The following is a 16785-nucleotide window of genomic DNA, read 5'->3' on the forward strand; positions in this document are numbered from 1 at the left end:
TACTGTATTATTACATATAATAAAATTCTGGCCCTGTCATAATATTTGTCATCCTCCAAAGAAGGTTCCGTGATCTGGACCTGAAATGGGTGGTGGAGTGTGGCATCATTGATGAACTCTAACTTGAAGAATTCAAAGTGAAGACTTGCTGTGGAGATAAACATAACTGGATCATCTTCTGAACTTCGGCGAAAAGAAGAAAACTAAAGAAACACATTATTTAAACAGGAGGAAACTCCCTATGAAGACTCCCTGTCCCTCTGCATTGAAAATAGTGAGAAAGTAGATGGTGTTTTGGATAGAGAAGATGTCAAGAGCCAAACGATTGTGAGGTGCTGCCCAACTTAGCTGGGCTGGATCCCTTGCACTTTCATATCCAGGTATCCTGGGTGAAGCAAAGTGTAGCTGGTGTTACTGTGACCCTAGCGTAAATCAGATCTACCAGAAAAAGACACTGGAGAAAAACACTGAAATTGTGATGGGTAAAACACTGATATGTCCGTCCTGACATACAAAACTCACTGGCTGTCTCATGCTCCTGCGAACAGGAGCTGCAGGTAGGGATGGAAAGGTTTTCCACCCTGAGAGCCACGAACCAAAATTTCAATAAGGTTTGCCTCACTGTTATGAGCTTTGGACAAGCAAAAGTGCTCCATCCATCCTCTGCTTCTCCCTTACCCATCTCCAGGCAGAGATATTTTGATTGGAAACGATGGGAGCGACAATGTAGAATTTATAATCAACAGTGTCAAGAATGCCCCATGTTAAAGCCAAGTCCTTGCTTGCACGTAGGATCTTTGGACATGGTAAAAATTAACGTTGTGTCTTCGTTTCCTTGAGGAATCAGGTTGAGTAACACTAGCAGTTGGTAGGCAAGCCAACCGCAAACTCTTGGCAAGGTGTGAAGTAACTGCAACTTTTGTAATTTTATTCCCTCTGTTTTCTGTTTTATGGCCAGAAATTCTTAAACACACCAGAAATGCAACTAACATTTTTTCCTACTGCAAATAAAGTTCACTTATAAAAATATGTAGGAAATAAAAATCTATATCTCAATTATCAGGGTATGCTTTCAAGGGAAATAATTTATAAGCATGTTTTCACATGCATATATGTCTGTGTATGTATGCACATGTGTACACTTGTGTATGCTTAAAAAATGAATGTCAAAGTACTGAAAAAAAATCACACCACTAATATTAATAACTAAGCTTAGGAGCTAGTAAGAAATTAAAATATTTCAGTTTAGTTTTGCTAATAAATTATCTGTAAGACATGGTGTCATTTGCAGACATAGTGGTCAATTAGAAACATTAGTCATTCAAAATAGCAAATGTATCATAACCTATTATGATGTACTTCAGGTGTAATTTTGAAATATTGCGTAAACAATGTTTGTTGGCTGAAGTAAAGTGGAAAGTAAAATATGACCTGAAAAAGTATTCAGTATTGCTGTCTTTGGATAGTTATTGGGTATATCAGCAAGTGACTTGGTGCAATAGAAGATCAGGAGATAGGAAGGAATCACTAGACCTTAGAGATTGTGCTGATGCTCCTCAGATCTTCATTACAAGGATTCATGGATTTGGTTTGGCTTGGATTTTACTGTTGAATGAACAAAGACAGACCAGGTTTCTTAGCTTTTTTTTCAGTTGAGTTTGAATATCTCTATGGGGATCAAGATTCTATAAATTCTCTGGGCCTCCATTCCAGTTCCTGACAACTCTCATTGTGAGAGACTTTTTTTTACTTATGTGTAACTGGAATTTCCCTTATTGTAATTTGCATCTGTTGCTTCTCATCCTTCTGATATTTTGGTTCTTGAATTTTGATGTAGTTGCATAAGTAATTAGAATGAATTTTGCTACTGTGTGATTGTAAATGTAACGATCTTAGGTTTAGTATTATGTGGAGATGCTTGCTTGGCTGAACCTTTGGTTGAAATTTAACTCTCCCCTAAAGGATAAAAAGGAAGATAAATTAGGAACTCAAAGCTTTGCTGGCCAAAGGATGAAAGATTGCCAAGATCAAAAATGGTTTTGGAAGGTTCTCTTGAGGCCAGAAGTACAAGAAGATCGGCCGGAGTTATGGAAAAATGCTCAGTCAACAGTCCTGCAGCCTGAGGGTCCAGAGACAACGTCTGTCACTGAGTTTCCCTAATCTGATGTGTTTTCCACCAACTGGAAGTGTGTACAGGGACATAATGATGATACATTCACCCTATTTCTGTACATTTTATGCTCTTTAATTAGGCATCCTTACTGGCCGTGCAACACTAAGTCAATGGACCTTTGTTTTAGTTTCATACATCCCTTCTATGCTCTTAAATTCTTCATTCATGGAACAGAAAATAAACTAACTGGGAGTGCAGAGGAGCAAGCAGGTGCTCCCTATTGCAATGGATCATGTTGCCCCTAAGAAGGAACAGTTCAATGTATGTCCCAAGATGTTCGACACAGACCACAGTGGCTTAACATGTCTTACACAAACTGGAGTGTCACAAGAGGTATTGCGTGAAAAACCTGGCGTTTTCCAGAAGAAAAGCTTCAATAACTTCAGAGAGAAACCCCACTTTTCTACTGGGAAGCAAAAATAGCTTGATTTTGGTTGGATTAGAAGCCACCAAAAAAAAAAAAAAAGGGTAATTTTTTGATTGGCTCAGCGTGTAATTGCTGAGAAGAGAAAGGAGTTGTCACATTATAAAAGAGACTCTCAGCCCCACAGCCAAAACCCTCTGGAAAGAAGGGACCAAGCATAGGTCTTGTGTGGCTTCTGGACTCACCTGATACCTGGTAACTTCTCTGTTTTTTTGCATTATTAACCTAAACTTCTAGGTTACTAAAAAAGGTTAATTGTTAATTTTAAAAAATGTGCACAGGTTGAATAAATAGTTCGATATGTGCTAATACCTAGGATACTTTGATAAAAATACTTCGCTTGCTAACTCCTAGGAAAAAATCTGGCTGGGCCAGGCTACTTTAGAGAGGGCTGTGTTCAGAGAAACTGGTGGTCTTTTTGATGAAAAACAATATATATTATTTATCTATGTCACTATGTTAAGAACTTGGTTTCACTTTCAGAATTGTTAACTTTGCCTACTTGTTTCTCCTGATGTTTTCAAATATACAGAAATTTGTCTAAACTAATAATGGTAATTTCAAAGCTGTTTTGAGCCGTTCTCTACCATTTCATTTGCAGAAATACATTTTAACACAACATAGAAGATTCTCTAATGCCACAATATATGACATTAACTACCTCTTTTTTAACCACAAGCCTTTTTCTAGGCTGTCTTATCCCATTTTGCAGATATTAGTTCAATTATTAACTCTTTCAATGAAGACATTACATGTTCGCTTTTCAAATTTAATTCATCAAATGGGAGCCGATTTGGTTGTACATTTTAATTCTAGAACTGCTGCCTGTAGACTAAGACTGAAGATTTTGAGCCAGTTGATTTCAGCTGTTATTTCTTAATAAATTTTGCCATTGCAAAATGAACATTTTCTTTCTGAAGTTTGTAACTTTGACTGTACAGTGACCTCATTTTGCTTAGCATTGTTAAATTATTAGATGAAACATTTAACTAAAAATAAAGTCACAGTTGCATTTTGGCTAAGAACTATTTGAGAAATGTGAAAGAAATACATGCAATCAAACCATTAAAATAACTTCATGATCACATATGCTCGAAGCATGTTGCCCTATATATATTTGCTTTTCCCAGAAATGCTCACACTGTGGTCATGATGTCATATGGGTCTGACTGGTTATTTTTGAAGAAAAAGGCAATATAAATGAGATTTTGATTAACAGCATATTTGTACAGTTCAGAAGACTGTAGATCCCAGGGACTGTCTGTCATAGATCTTTCTTGGTCCTTTTTCCTACAGTGACACAGTAAATCCGAAGCCATGAAGATCCTTTACCTGCTCTTTTCTCTCCTCTTCTTGGCCCTCCAGGTTTCTCCAGGTAAGATGGAAAAGAGATGCTAGAAGGGGATTTTGCACACCTGAAGTAAATTTCCCAGCACATTTTAACCACTACTGGTTAAAATTGCCAGAAACAGAGCAGGTGTTAGTCAAATAGCTCAGTGCCTGTGGTCCCCTACGGAAACTCTTTCAAAGGTGGAGGAATTTAAGCCTCACAATATTCAAGAAGTATTTGGACAACACCCTCAGACACATGGTGTGAATTTTGGGGTTGTCCTATGCAGGGACAACAGTTGGGCTCGATGATACTTGTGGGTTCCTTCCAACTCAGGGTATTCTATGATTCTATGAAATTCTGACTGCTTATAAAAAAAGTGATTTTTTTTTCACTTCTGGTGTCTTCCTAAAAAGATTGTGATAAACTCTCTGGTGTTAGACATCTGAGATGATGTCTGTGGTGGCCATGATCTTTGGATAACAGCACACTCAGCAGTGCATATGCAGATGAAAATGAAGCCTGGCCAACCATTTTTGGATAAGAAACAATATTAAAGCCTATGGACCTTGAGCCTTTTCCATAAGGTGAAGGACAAGGAGTCAGGAGGTGGGTATCATTCTCCACCTGGATTTTTGGGCCACCCATTTAGATGCATTGTGAGCTAAGGATCCCACCGTTGCAAGGTGTAGACTTGCTTTGTAACCTCACCTCTTACATGGCCTTTCAACATGGCCAAATCTGGGCAAGAGTCCTTAAGGCAAGTTGGTACTTAAGGCAGGTCAATGCATGGGAGACCCTCCTGGCACTGCAACTTCGTTGTCCTGCCTTGCAGAATGAGAATGAAGGGAATTTTCTGTTCTTTTTACAGGTTTGTCTTCACCTCAGCGGGAGATGTTTCTCTGCAGAAGAGGGACCTGTCACTATGGAAGATGTCCCATCCATCTGATCAGAGTTGGAAGTTGTTTTGGGTTCCGCTCCTGCTGCAAATCGTGAGTTTGATATTCACCAAGGCTTATCTGCAGTACGAGAAGAAAGATCTATTTTGCCTGTGTCCTTAACCCCAAGGTGCTACTGAATGTTCAGATTGGATATCAGGAAAAAAAACTATTCTGCCACGAGGACAGTCAAGCATTGAAGTAGGTCAAGCTCCACAGTGTTCTTTCTCCTGAGATGTGCACCATGATCAACCACCAAGAAAGATAATTTACAGTTGGAGATGTCACCCTGGTGCTGTCCCACCTCTCTTTGATCCCTTTACAGATCTCATTCCACAGCAAAATATTGCGGTTTGATTTCTGCAGGGTTGGGCTGTATGGGGAACAGAGGGGAATTCGGTTACACTGCAGGATGAACACAGATCTTCACAATGTGCAACAAGTGTTGTAAAAAGAAATTATCATTTGAAAGTTAGCCTTCTATTTCACTCAGGAATGAATACATTCACCCCAATACCAGGGCATATCAATTTAATTCCCTGCTTTTCCTGAAGCGATAGGAATTCTTCTTACATGTATGAGTGTACAGGGCAGTCCCAGTATGGCTACATGTGACACATTTGGAAAGTATTTATATCCAAGAGGAAAATATGCTTGGGCTGAGAGTGAGTAGGGAGGGAATACAAGCGGAAAAATAATCTGAATTTTTTTCTTTTTTTCTTTCTACAGGCCATGGAATTTACAGAAAATTCATGAACCTTCCATTGAAGAGTGATGAAAATTTCTTCTAAACCTATGAATTTCCTTTGAATACCCTTCCTGCTAAAACAACTGGATCCTCCTGCAAAGCTTCATGAACCTTTCATTTTTAATGCAAAAAGCTTTATGATGTAGAGTAAATCTGAATGCATTCTGCTTTGCTTTTGCTCCTCTTGAATAAATTGTTGTTGCTTAGCATTCACATCACTGAAACATGGGTGTTCGTTGCATGGGATGAGGGTGATAATCCTACCTGGGTTTTGACAAACAAACCCTGGAGGGCAACAATTTAATGTGTGTTTCCTCTTGTGGGAATGTGTTCAGATGAAAAAATCCTTTATTTTTTTCCTTACTATGCAGAAAACCTTTATTTGGAAAAGAGAAATAAGAATAGCTAAATACCCAAACACCTCACCACCTATTAAAATGTCAGCAATGTTCTGGCTTCTGGAAGATGCCCATGAGCATCGTGGGAAAGATGTAGGCCTATTTTCTTCCTCTTTTTTTTAATAGTGCAACAATTTATGCCAGTTCTTTTCCCTCCAGAAGTTATTTATCCTGTAATTTCACAGCAGGGGATGTGAGTTTTGCTTTTTTCCTGCCTGTGAAAGGATGCATGAAAGATAATAGGTGGAGAACAGCTTCTGCTGGTCTCTCCTCATTAGCTCCTCTCCCACTCCCTTCACCACTCCCTTCAGTTCTCCTTTGGGATACACACATTTCTGAAATGTTGCTCAGGAGGGATTTTGTTTGCCTGCCCAAAATTGGAGCTTTTATATGTCCTATAGCTGTTTCTTCGCACTTCTTATCAGGGAACAGATTTATCCTCAGGTGTCCCATCCGACTTATAGAATCATAGAATACTGTGGGTTGGAAGGGACCTACAAAGCTCCCCCAGTGCCACCCCTGCCACGAGCAGGGACATCTTCACCAGCTCAGGTTGCTCAGAGCCCCCTCCAGCCTGGCCTGGGATGTCTCCAGGGATGGCTCATCCACCACCTCTCTGGCCAACCTGGGCCAGACTCTCACCATCCTCAGTGTCAAAACATTATTCCTCAAGAATCCAAGAAGTATCTTCCTCAGGTATCTGGAGGAGACATCCAACATGCAATTTGGCCATGCATTCAGGCAAAATCTCATGCTTCATGCCTCTTCTCGGTGCATTTACAACAGCTAGGTTAGATTCCGTCCACCCCCAAAAAGCAGTTCAAAGCTGATTGACCAGATTTTTGAAAAATATCTCTGAGTCTTTATTTCACTTTTTCTTCCCTTTTATGTAGGCTGCAGACTTGCTCTCTATTTGGCACTGCTAAGAGAAAAGCAAAGAGAATGCATAGGAGACTTACGGTTGAAAGCAAGTCCAGCTTTCCATATTAAGAAGGGAAAAAATACACCAGAAGAGAGACAAAGCAATGAAGATCTGTGCCTAGAAAACATCGTGGTGCTTTTAGTTGTTGTCATGACCGAAGCTGTAAATTTTGCTGAGAAATGCAAGTGTACAAAGGAGTTTGCTGACAGAGAACATAGTTCATTATTCCTTAACCAGCAGATTAGCAGGGTTTTTCGATTATTCTATTCTAATTCTATTCTATTCTATTCTATTCTATTCTATTCTATTCTATTCTATTCTATTCTATTCTATTCTATTCTATTCTATTCCATTCCATTGCAATCCATTCCATTGCATTCCATTGCATTCCATTGCATTCCATTGCATTCCATTCTATTCACTTTTAGCCCAAGCACATTATGAAAATGTAACATCTACCCTGCTGTTCCTTGTAGGATTTTCTGCACTAAACAACATTCAATGGTGTTAATTAACTCTACAGAAAAGGTCCACAGATGGTCTGCTTTACAACATTTAAAATTACAGATTTTGATTTTTACAGTCCTGTAACAGACAGAACTTGCAAGAGGTCCTGACTCTTCCAAAACAGCACATGGAGACCAGGCAGAATATCACACAGAACTAGAAATGTCACTACTGCCAACATTCAAACAACTGAAGCCATCCCTACCAGTCTGTTGGTTCTCCTGACGCTATTGACTGGGACCGGACTCCAATCACCACTGTCTCTGTAGCCACCCAAATTAAGTCAGAGGAGTTGAATCCCCCAAAAAACGTCTGGCATGTGGTATATATTGTGGAAGATATGACATATGTACTTCACAGGTCCCAAAATATTTCGTATTGAAATATTTCTTCTTGCCTCAGCCCCTCTTTTACCTCCTGCAATTCTACCTAAACTTGTTTGAATACTTAATATTGCCTCAAATGACACCGCTTGGCAATATAACCTTTTACGGTTATGTCTGGGAATGAAGTGCACACCATGGAAGTGAAGGACAGGAAACATCGTTATTTCTCAACACGGCAGGAGTTGGTGGGTATGTGGCCACCAACCGTTGAAGTTTCTCTAAAATTCAAAAGCTGAAATTTCCTGTTGAAGTTTTCCGAGACTTGACCTCGACAAAAATTCTGGCCTCAGTATAGAGGATGTTGCTCTTTATGAAGGGCCAAATGTCACCCCTGTCCTGGTCCTTGTCCTTGTCAACCACAGACACCAGCAGCAGCAGATACTTATGGAGGTGTGTGCTGGGCAATGTGTCCCTTGGGTGGGCACTACCCATCCTGGAAGCCCCAGGCTCCTCCTCATCTTGCTCCAGCACACTGCTGCTCTCCTTGTCAAAGACCCTACTGGCAGCTGTGCTGCTCCATGACACATCCCACCACACAGCCAGGAGGGACCTCCCTTGCTCTCATCAACACTTGGGTTCATCCCATGGGCAACCTTTGTAGACCTTTGTAGAACTTAGTGGGAAATAGATCTCCCAGGTTGGCTGTCCAGCTCCCTCTCAAGGTGGCATCTCAAAGGGGTCCCATGGATCAGATGGGTAGTCCTGCAGGGAGCGAGCAGGGTGTTTTCTCCCCTCCACCCATCTGGGGTCAACCTGAAGCTAGACTGACTGCTCTCTGCCCATGGGCTGACCTCACCCTTCCTACAAAATGCCTCCATGATTGTGATCCAGGAACATATGTGTTCATAATAAATGTTTCTGGTTGTTCTGGAGAAGACTCCTCCTTAAAAGGAGGCCACCTTCGTCCACCACCAGCTTTCCAGCAGCACTTGGCAGAGATGCCAGGTTCCTGTTTGTTGGCATTGCTTCCACCACATTTCACTGAATCCAGTTCTCGCTCGCTATGAAGAAGACTCTATGCTCACTTTGTTTTTCAAAAGCGCTCCACATTAACATAGTGTTTGCAAGTTTGTCTTCAGGGAGATCACTTGGCAACAAAAGTCTACCCAGTGGTGGAGTTACAAAGCAGAAGGCACAGAAGAAGATTTCATTTTCTGCCTTACTCAAAAAGTAGACTCATACATATTATCAAGAAGTAGAGCACAGATACAGTTACTTCCCATCTTGACAAAGATCCTTTCCCTCCTAGGGAAAGCCCCCAACCATGGAACCCCCGAGTCCAGGGCTCATCTCTCTGATGACAGATAGGAATGTCCTGTGCTCATCCCACCCTTCCAGAGGTTTAGGTCTCTGTTTTCAAAGCCAGGATTCACATGGAGCTGCTAGGTGGACTTGAGTCACAGTGGTACATGAGGAAGTGCTGTGATAAGCAGAACTTTTCCCAGAAAGGGCTGTCGGGAGTTGGAACAGGCTGCCCAGGGCAGTGGTGGAGTCACCATCCCTGGAGGGTTGAACAGATGTGTAGATGAGGTTCCTAGGGACATGGGTCAGTGCCAGTGTGAGGTTAACAGTTGGACTCAATGATCTTGAAGGTCTTTTCCAACCAAATAATTCTAGGATTCTAACTCTCTCAAACATCACTTGAGAGCTGTTTTTAAGCTCCATTTCTTTTCCCTGGCCCTTGCCTGAGCTATTTGCCACCTTTGATCCTGGCTTTGCACCTTGCTGACCTGCCATCCTGGTTTAAACCTGAAGCTGCCTGATTGCTGTGAAGTCAGAACTTCTGTAGTAGAACAGCCTGGCCTTGCTGCTCGCTGTCAAGTATTCTGGTCACACACAGACCTGTGCACAGACAAACATACATATTCGCCTGCAGCACAGCTTTGCATGTTGATTCATGGGAGGGCTGAGGTTAGTGCTTGAAAACAGAGAGCAGCGGCGCTGGTTTCATATCTACCACAGGTGATGGATGCCCCAGTCCCAGACACATTAAAGGCCAGGCTGGACCGGGCTCTGAGCAACACGATCTGGGTGAAGATGTCTTTGCAAGGAGGTTGGACTAAATGAGCTTTAATGATCCCTTCCAACCCAAACTAATCTATGATTCTGTGATTCTATTATTCGTCTGATCTCCAAATGGGAAAAAAATAGGAGACATCCTGTTTCTTCCCTGGAAATCAGTAAACTAGGTTATAGGTTACCCTCAGCAAGCTTGAAGATGACACCAAACTAGGAGGAGTGGCTGATACACCAAGGAGTTGTGTTGCCGACCAGAAGGACCTCAACAAGCTGATGAAATGGACTGACAGGAACCTCATGATGTTCAACATAGAGAAGTGCAATGTACTGCAACTGGGGAGGAACAACCCCATGCACCAACACATGCTGGGGGTCAACCAGCTAAAAAATAGCTTTGCAGGAAAGGACCTGGGGGTCTTGGTGGACACCAGGTTGAATGTAAGCCAGCAACATGCCCTTGTGGCTAAGAAAGTTATCCTGAAGATATATTTTATATATACATGTATATATAAATAAACTATATTCTGAAGGGTTGCATTAGACCAAGTGTTGCCAGCAGGTCAAGGGAGGTGATTCTTCCCCTCTGCTCAGCACTGGTGAAGCCACAACGAGGGTCCTGTGTCCACTTCTGGGCTCCCCAGCCCAAGGGAAACATGGACACACCAGAGTCCAACAAAGGGACCCCCAGATGATGAAGGGACAGGAGCATCTCTCCCATGAGTGCAGGCTGAGGGAGCTGGGATTGTTCAGCTTGGAGAACAGAAGCTTGGGAGGGATTTTATCAACGTAGGGGAGGTGCAAAGAGGACAGAGCCCAGTTCTTCTCAGTGGTGCCCAGGACCAGAGGCCATGGACACAAACTGAATCACGGGAGGTTCCTCTGAACAACAGGAAACAGTTTTTTACTGTGAGGATGACTGAGCACTGGCATAGATTGCCCATATAAATTGTGGAGTCTCCACCTGTGGAGATACACAAAAGCCATCTGGACAGTCTTCAGCAAACAGCTCTGGGTGGCCAACTTGAGCAGGGGATTCAGACCAGATGACCTTCAGAAGTGCCTTCCAGGATCAACCCATCTACCATTCTGTGAAACTGCACATCTTTATTGAATCTGATAAAAGCAACATCTGCCCAAACAACACTAGATCCATGACAAGAGGTGTCCAGCCCATAAGCACCCAGAAGGAGCAGCACTTCCACTCCCACTGCCACAACACTTGGGGACGGCAAAGGCAGGGAAGGGAGAGCACATCAGGAGGTGGTTCCAGGAGCCAGAAGCGAGAGGGATGTCCTCCTCAGAAACTCCAGGGATTCATCGCCATTTACTGCATAAACAAAGCACAATATTTGGTCACAGTTATTTAGTTCTTATATTCCTCCTTTGTCTTCCTGCAGTTGCTCTGCCACTTCTCCTCTTATAAGGACCTGTAGGGAATTACTGAAAATCCCCTCCTCAGAAAAACTCCAGTCCTTACTGCAGATGACTTGGACCTGTTCTTTCCTTAGTGGTTGTAGCCTTGAACCCAAGGCTCTTCAGAAACCTCAAGGAGATGGTCCTGTGCCCCACACTACACAATGATTAAACTTCAGTTTCCAACAGCATGGAAAAGTCTTCATGAAAGACTGCAGTCTGCTCTCACGGGGCTGAGAGGGACTGGGAAGATGTTGGCTGAATTTGGGTTTATTCAGCCCCACACATGGCAAGTTTAATCAGCTTTACTAATGGACTTTAACCCTCCTTCCCTGACCTCTGCCTCTCAACATGAATGCAAGAGGGTCTTGTCCCAGCAGTGTGAATGCGAAGAGAACAGCAGATCTATCTTGGCTAAGAAAGTAGAGGGCAAATTCCTGGATGTTTCACTTCAGATCTTACCTTTTGCAGCAAACCATAAATGCTGAACATCTTCCAAAGATGTGATGAGGGTGGTAACATGTCAAAAAGCTACAGAATCCCCCTTCTTGCTTACATTGGCCTTCATTTCCTGGAGCCAGAGACTCACCTGTAGAGAGAAACAATTGAAAGGAAAAGATAATTTGGGAGAATATTCTGTACTTCCAGAAGGGCTGGCACTCCATTAAGATTTCGACCAACTTTGTGGGACAAGTATTAAGATCACCATAAATGCACCTTCAATAGCAAGTTAACTACCTAGAAGGACCATATAGGCAAAGCCCTAAGGCACTGATATCCCTGGCTGTTCATGGTACAAAGGAATATTATCTGTCATCCCACTGACCCTGCAGAATGAGCAAATCTTCCATAAAGCCTTGGCGAGCTCATCCAAGCCTGGGGTACAGGGCTTTGATATCTCAGAATCACACATATCTAGGGGTCCTGAAAAGGTGACAAGTATCTGTGATTAGACAACAGACTTCCCCGTCCATTTTGGGGGTAAGCAGGGTAGGATCCATAGGCTGAGACTTCAGAGACTGCGATGGGAGCTCATCCAGAGACACCCCCAGAGCAGCAGCTATATGCCCAGGGTGGACCCCAGAGCTGGATCCCTCCCTAACCCACAGAAGGAGACAAGCTCCTATGTCTGGATAGCTCTCCCTGCATTCTTGGAGGAAGGAGCACTGTGAGAGCATCCTTTGGCACATCGCACTGCATGACTCTTCATGCTGGAGTAAAGACACAAGCCCATTTTTTCCTTTGAACATCTCTAAAAAATATGGTTACTTATTTGGACATGGCAGACCCCACTGATGGGGACTCACACCTCTCCCATTTCCCCTCTGTCCCTCTCACCTGCAGCACCCTGGACCAACAAGAGGAAGAAGGGGAAGAGCAGGTACAAGATCTTCATGGCTGACACCTGTTGCAGGTCTTCACGGGGCTATGGAGGGGAGACACCAAGGCAACAAGGACATGGGGGAACCCAGAAGGTACAGAAACCTGGGCACAGTGGTAAACTAAACTGCAGATGTGTTATCCTGAATAGAAGAAGACAGTGTTAGAATCATAGAATCACAGAATGGTTTGGGTTGAGGTGACCTTCACAGCTTATCAGTGCCACCCCTGCCATTAGCAGGGACATCTTCACCAGCTCAGGTTGCTCAGAGCCCCGTCCAGCCTGGCCTGGGACGTCTCCAGGGATGGTTCATCCACCACCTCTCTGCCCAACCTGGGACAGTGTTTTACTACTCACATTCTAAACAATTTCTTCCTCATGTCTGGCCTGAATCTCCCTCCTTTACTTTAAAACCATCACCCCTTGTGCTATCACAACAGTCACTGCTCAAAACTCTGTCCCCATCTTCCTTATCATCCCCTTTTACATCCAAAAAGGCCGCAATAGGGTCTCCCTGGAGCTTCTCTTCTCCAGCTGAACACCCCAACTCTCTCAGCCTGTCCTCCCAGCAGAGCTGTTCCAGCCTCGGATCATTTCTGGGGCTCCTCTGGCTCCTCTCCAACAGGTCCATGTATTTCTAGGAAGACAGAATCAAAGGGATAGACTAGCTATCTGTCTTCTCTCTGTCCTACCGAAGACCAAAGTAGAGAAGGTTTACACACTTTGTAAATGCTTGTGCCTTTGTTGAATGCAACAGCAATAGTAAAGCCACGGTCACAAAATGATTCTGTGCAGCAGCTCCCCAGTTGTGAGAAAGAGGACAGGGAGGTGTCTCAGTGGCCAAAGAGATCAGGAAAACCTGACTTTTCAAGTTAACTGGAGGCTGAAAGAATGGAAATTCACCATACTTCTGCATGTAAAGTGGCTCCTTCCTATAAGTTATAGAGTTCCCTTTTCCCCAGATACAAGATCCTGGTGTCCTTTTTCAAACACCGCAGAAACTTCCCATTTTCTGCTGTGCTGGGGAAACCCTGGATCTAACATCAGCCAATTCCAGGCTCTAATGGGAAGGAATTTATATTTTCAATCTACCTTTTTCCCTCAGATGGTGTCCTAATGTGAACAGATATACCCAACAGTTTGTCATTTAGACAGTTCCACTGTGATGGGACTTAAACAAAGAGACTGAAGGGGTGGCCAGCCTGAAAGAGACTCCATAGTTACTTGCCTGACAAGAGAAGGTCTTGGTCTTCAGGCAGCAAAAAAATCACCAGGAATCATTCGTGTCCAGATGCCTTTGGTGTCAGGGAACACTACTTTGCCCAAAACACCCTGGTTTTATAACACTGACGATGAGTGAGACATGCTTATTCCCATGGCCACATCTGCAGGCCAATCAGAAAGTGACCCATCTGCTCGGGGATGATGGGGTTGCACCTTGTCCCTCTCTGTGGCAATGGGAGAGGCTGTTGCAATCCTCACTGTTATCCTCATGCAACACGTCTTGTGACATCCTGCTGCACGGTGGGCACACGGGCTTGACATGAACTGCCTGGACTTCACGTGGTACAGAGAGCAGCAACCAGTCTCAAAAAAGCAGATATGTTTTCCCTCTTCATCTCCACCAATCTGACAAAATAAACAGCTGGCATGGGATGTGCAAGAAGGTGAAGAGTATTACAAACCTTCTCACCTTTCAAAATTAGAAAAAGGGTTTATCTCTGCTTTTATTTGAACTTTCACCAGATGTTTGGAAATAACATGAATAGATGCATGCATTTATGAGCTGATGTTCAAATGCACACATGTATCAACATCTCTAGTTCACTGCTTCCATACAAGTCATGTGCGTAACAGAAAATATCATTTATCCGTCGATCTTTCTCCTTTTCTTGCTGTTTCTCCTCTATTTCTACCATATTAAACTCATAGGGTGACTTTGCACAATACTACCAGTCTTGTTCAAGATATTCTGTGCAAAAGGGCCCATGGGACAGTGGCACATCTTCACGTTGCTGAGGTAAAGGATGTTCATGGTGCCTGCTAAATATTCAGCTAAATAACACATGAATGAATGTGAAGAAAACAATCCTGGAAAGACAGTGGGAACCTGGGGTGCTGGCTAGAGGGCCTGGACAGCGGGGTGGAAGCTGGTGGTGGGTGTGAGGAAAGACCCTAGCTGATGTGGACATGTCTCTTGGGGTTGTACAGATCTCCACTCACTCCTACAGTCCTCCCACAGGAATTTAGGTCACAGGAGATTAGGCTACTCAGAATCCAGCAAGGACCTTCAGCTTCAGGACCGGGCCAGAGATGCCCTGGGAGCATCAGCCACATGGCTCTGGAAAGGGCTGCACACCCAACGGCAAAGCAGAAGGTGGAGAAGTAAGGGATGAAGTGCTGAGGGTGATCTGCCCCTACCTGAAAGGAGGTTGGAGCACGGAGGGTGTTGGTCTCTTCTCCCAATCAAAAAGTGATGGGATCAGAGGAAATGGCCTCAAGTTGCACCAGGGGAGGTTTAGATTGGATATTAGGGTTGTCGGGCACTGGAACAGGCTGCCCATGGCAGTGGTGGAGTCACCATCCCTGGAGGGGGTTAAAAGATGTGTAGATGAGGCTCCTGGGGACATGGTTTAGTGCCAGTGTAAGTTAATGGTTGGACTTGATCTTGTGGGTCTTTTCCTAACAAAATGATTTTATTATTCTATGTTTCCATTTAACTCAACAGGGCAGATGTCTACGCTTGCAGAAAGTCTGAGGTCACTGTCTGTTGATAGAGAACAGTATTGTAATTCCAGTCTGAGGAGAAGAGAAGGAGAAGACACCCTGTTTCCTCCCTGCTTGCCAACACTTCTGGACATGTCCAGGTTGTTGTCCATGAGACCCATTGGAGTGGTCACCTCCAGGAGGAGCTGGACAGACAGCTTGGGGGACACACTTCGCCCTAAGGCCTGTAAGTCCTCCTGGAGACTGTCTGTAGGATCAGGCCCCCCCAGGGGGATGTGGCAGGGACAGATGCTGTGGGGCTGGCAGGAGGAGGGAGATGAGCAGGACCTGCTCTGCAATGCCCAGCCCCACTGCAGATGAGGGAGATGGAAGTCCCACCCCACTGTGTGGTGGGGCCTCTGGGATGGGTCAAGTGTGTCCCACCAAAGGGACACACTAACCAGCACAGCCTGGTGCATGAAACCACGGCTGCTGGCGACGAGGGACACCCTTAACTGGCAGGATGAGGACAGGAGTTGCACTTCCCAGGAGGGAGCAGAGCATCTCCATCACGCCACACCAAACACCCTGACCCCACAGGGACTGCCAGGCTCGGTGTCCCCACACCACACCCAGGCAAGACCATCCCCACGGACAGACACAGTGGTGCTCCCAGCATCCCCAGCTGCTTCTCCTGCCACCAACCCACCACCACCCGAGCCAGCAGGCACAGCACACCCTCCATCATGAAGAAACAGCCACATGTCCCACCCACTGCAATGCCAAACTGCTCATCTTTATTCAAGCCAGGAAAAGCAGCTTCTGCCTCAGTGATACCAGGTCCATGTCAGGATGTCTCCAGCCCATGAGCACCCAGGAGGAGCAGCACTTCCACTCCTGCTGTCACACCACCTGGGGACAGCAGGGGCAGGGACAGGAGATAACATCAGGAGACGGTTCCAGGAGCCAGAAGCGAGGGGGACGTCCTGCTTGAAAAGTTCAGGGTCTTCAACCCCATATACTGAAGGAAAAATGCACACCATGAAGTCACTTGCTTCTATTTTGTTTTCCTTCCTTTACTTTCTCAAAATATGTATCACCTCTCCTAGATAACAACAACAAGGATGTACTAAGACTAATCTGAATGGAGATAATACCCAGGCCATATTGCAGATTCCTCTCCTTATTGGTGACTCCAAGGCTTTGTAGAGACATCAGGGGGAGAATCCTGTGCCCCACGCTACCCAAGGGATGCTCTTCTCCAGCCTGCACGACCTTGGGCTCCTTCAGCCCCACTCAGGGCAGGTCCAACCACCTTTCCTTTCCTCCCCTGGCCTCTGCCTTAGAACTTGTAAAGCACTGAGCCATAGGGTAGGCATGGGTACCTAGACACAACAACATCTCTTCCTGCCATCACAGTAGCATTTCGAATCCCAAAAC

The 16785-nt window shown here is 44.4% G+C and overlaps 1 protein-coding gene across 1 annotated transcript; it reads left to right on the plus strand.

The window, feature by feature from the left end:
* Nucleotides 1-2619: 2619 nt before the first annotated feature.
* LOC102084061 (antimicrobial peptide THP2) lies at nt 2620-5826 on the plus strand. The gene is made up of 4 exons (XM_005513637.3): nt 2620-2792; nt 3894-3972; nt 4799-4919; nt 5595-5826. Exons 2-4 carry the CDS (start codon nt 3915-3917, stop codon nt 5638-5640), a joined length of 225 nt encoding a protein of 74 aa, XP_005513694.2. The 5' UTR covers nt 2620-2792; nt 3894-3914; the 3' UTR covers nt 5641-5826.
* Nucleotides 5827-16785: the final 10959 nt, after the last annotated feature.

Source organism: Columba livia, chromosome 3 (genome assembly GCF_036013475.1).
Source record: "Columba livia isolate bColLiv1 breed racing homer chromosome 3, bColLiv1.pat.W.v2, whole genome shotgun sequence".
Lineage (NCBI taxonomy): Eukaryota > Metazoa > Chordata > Aves > Columbiformes > Columbidae > Columba > Columba livia.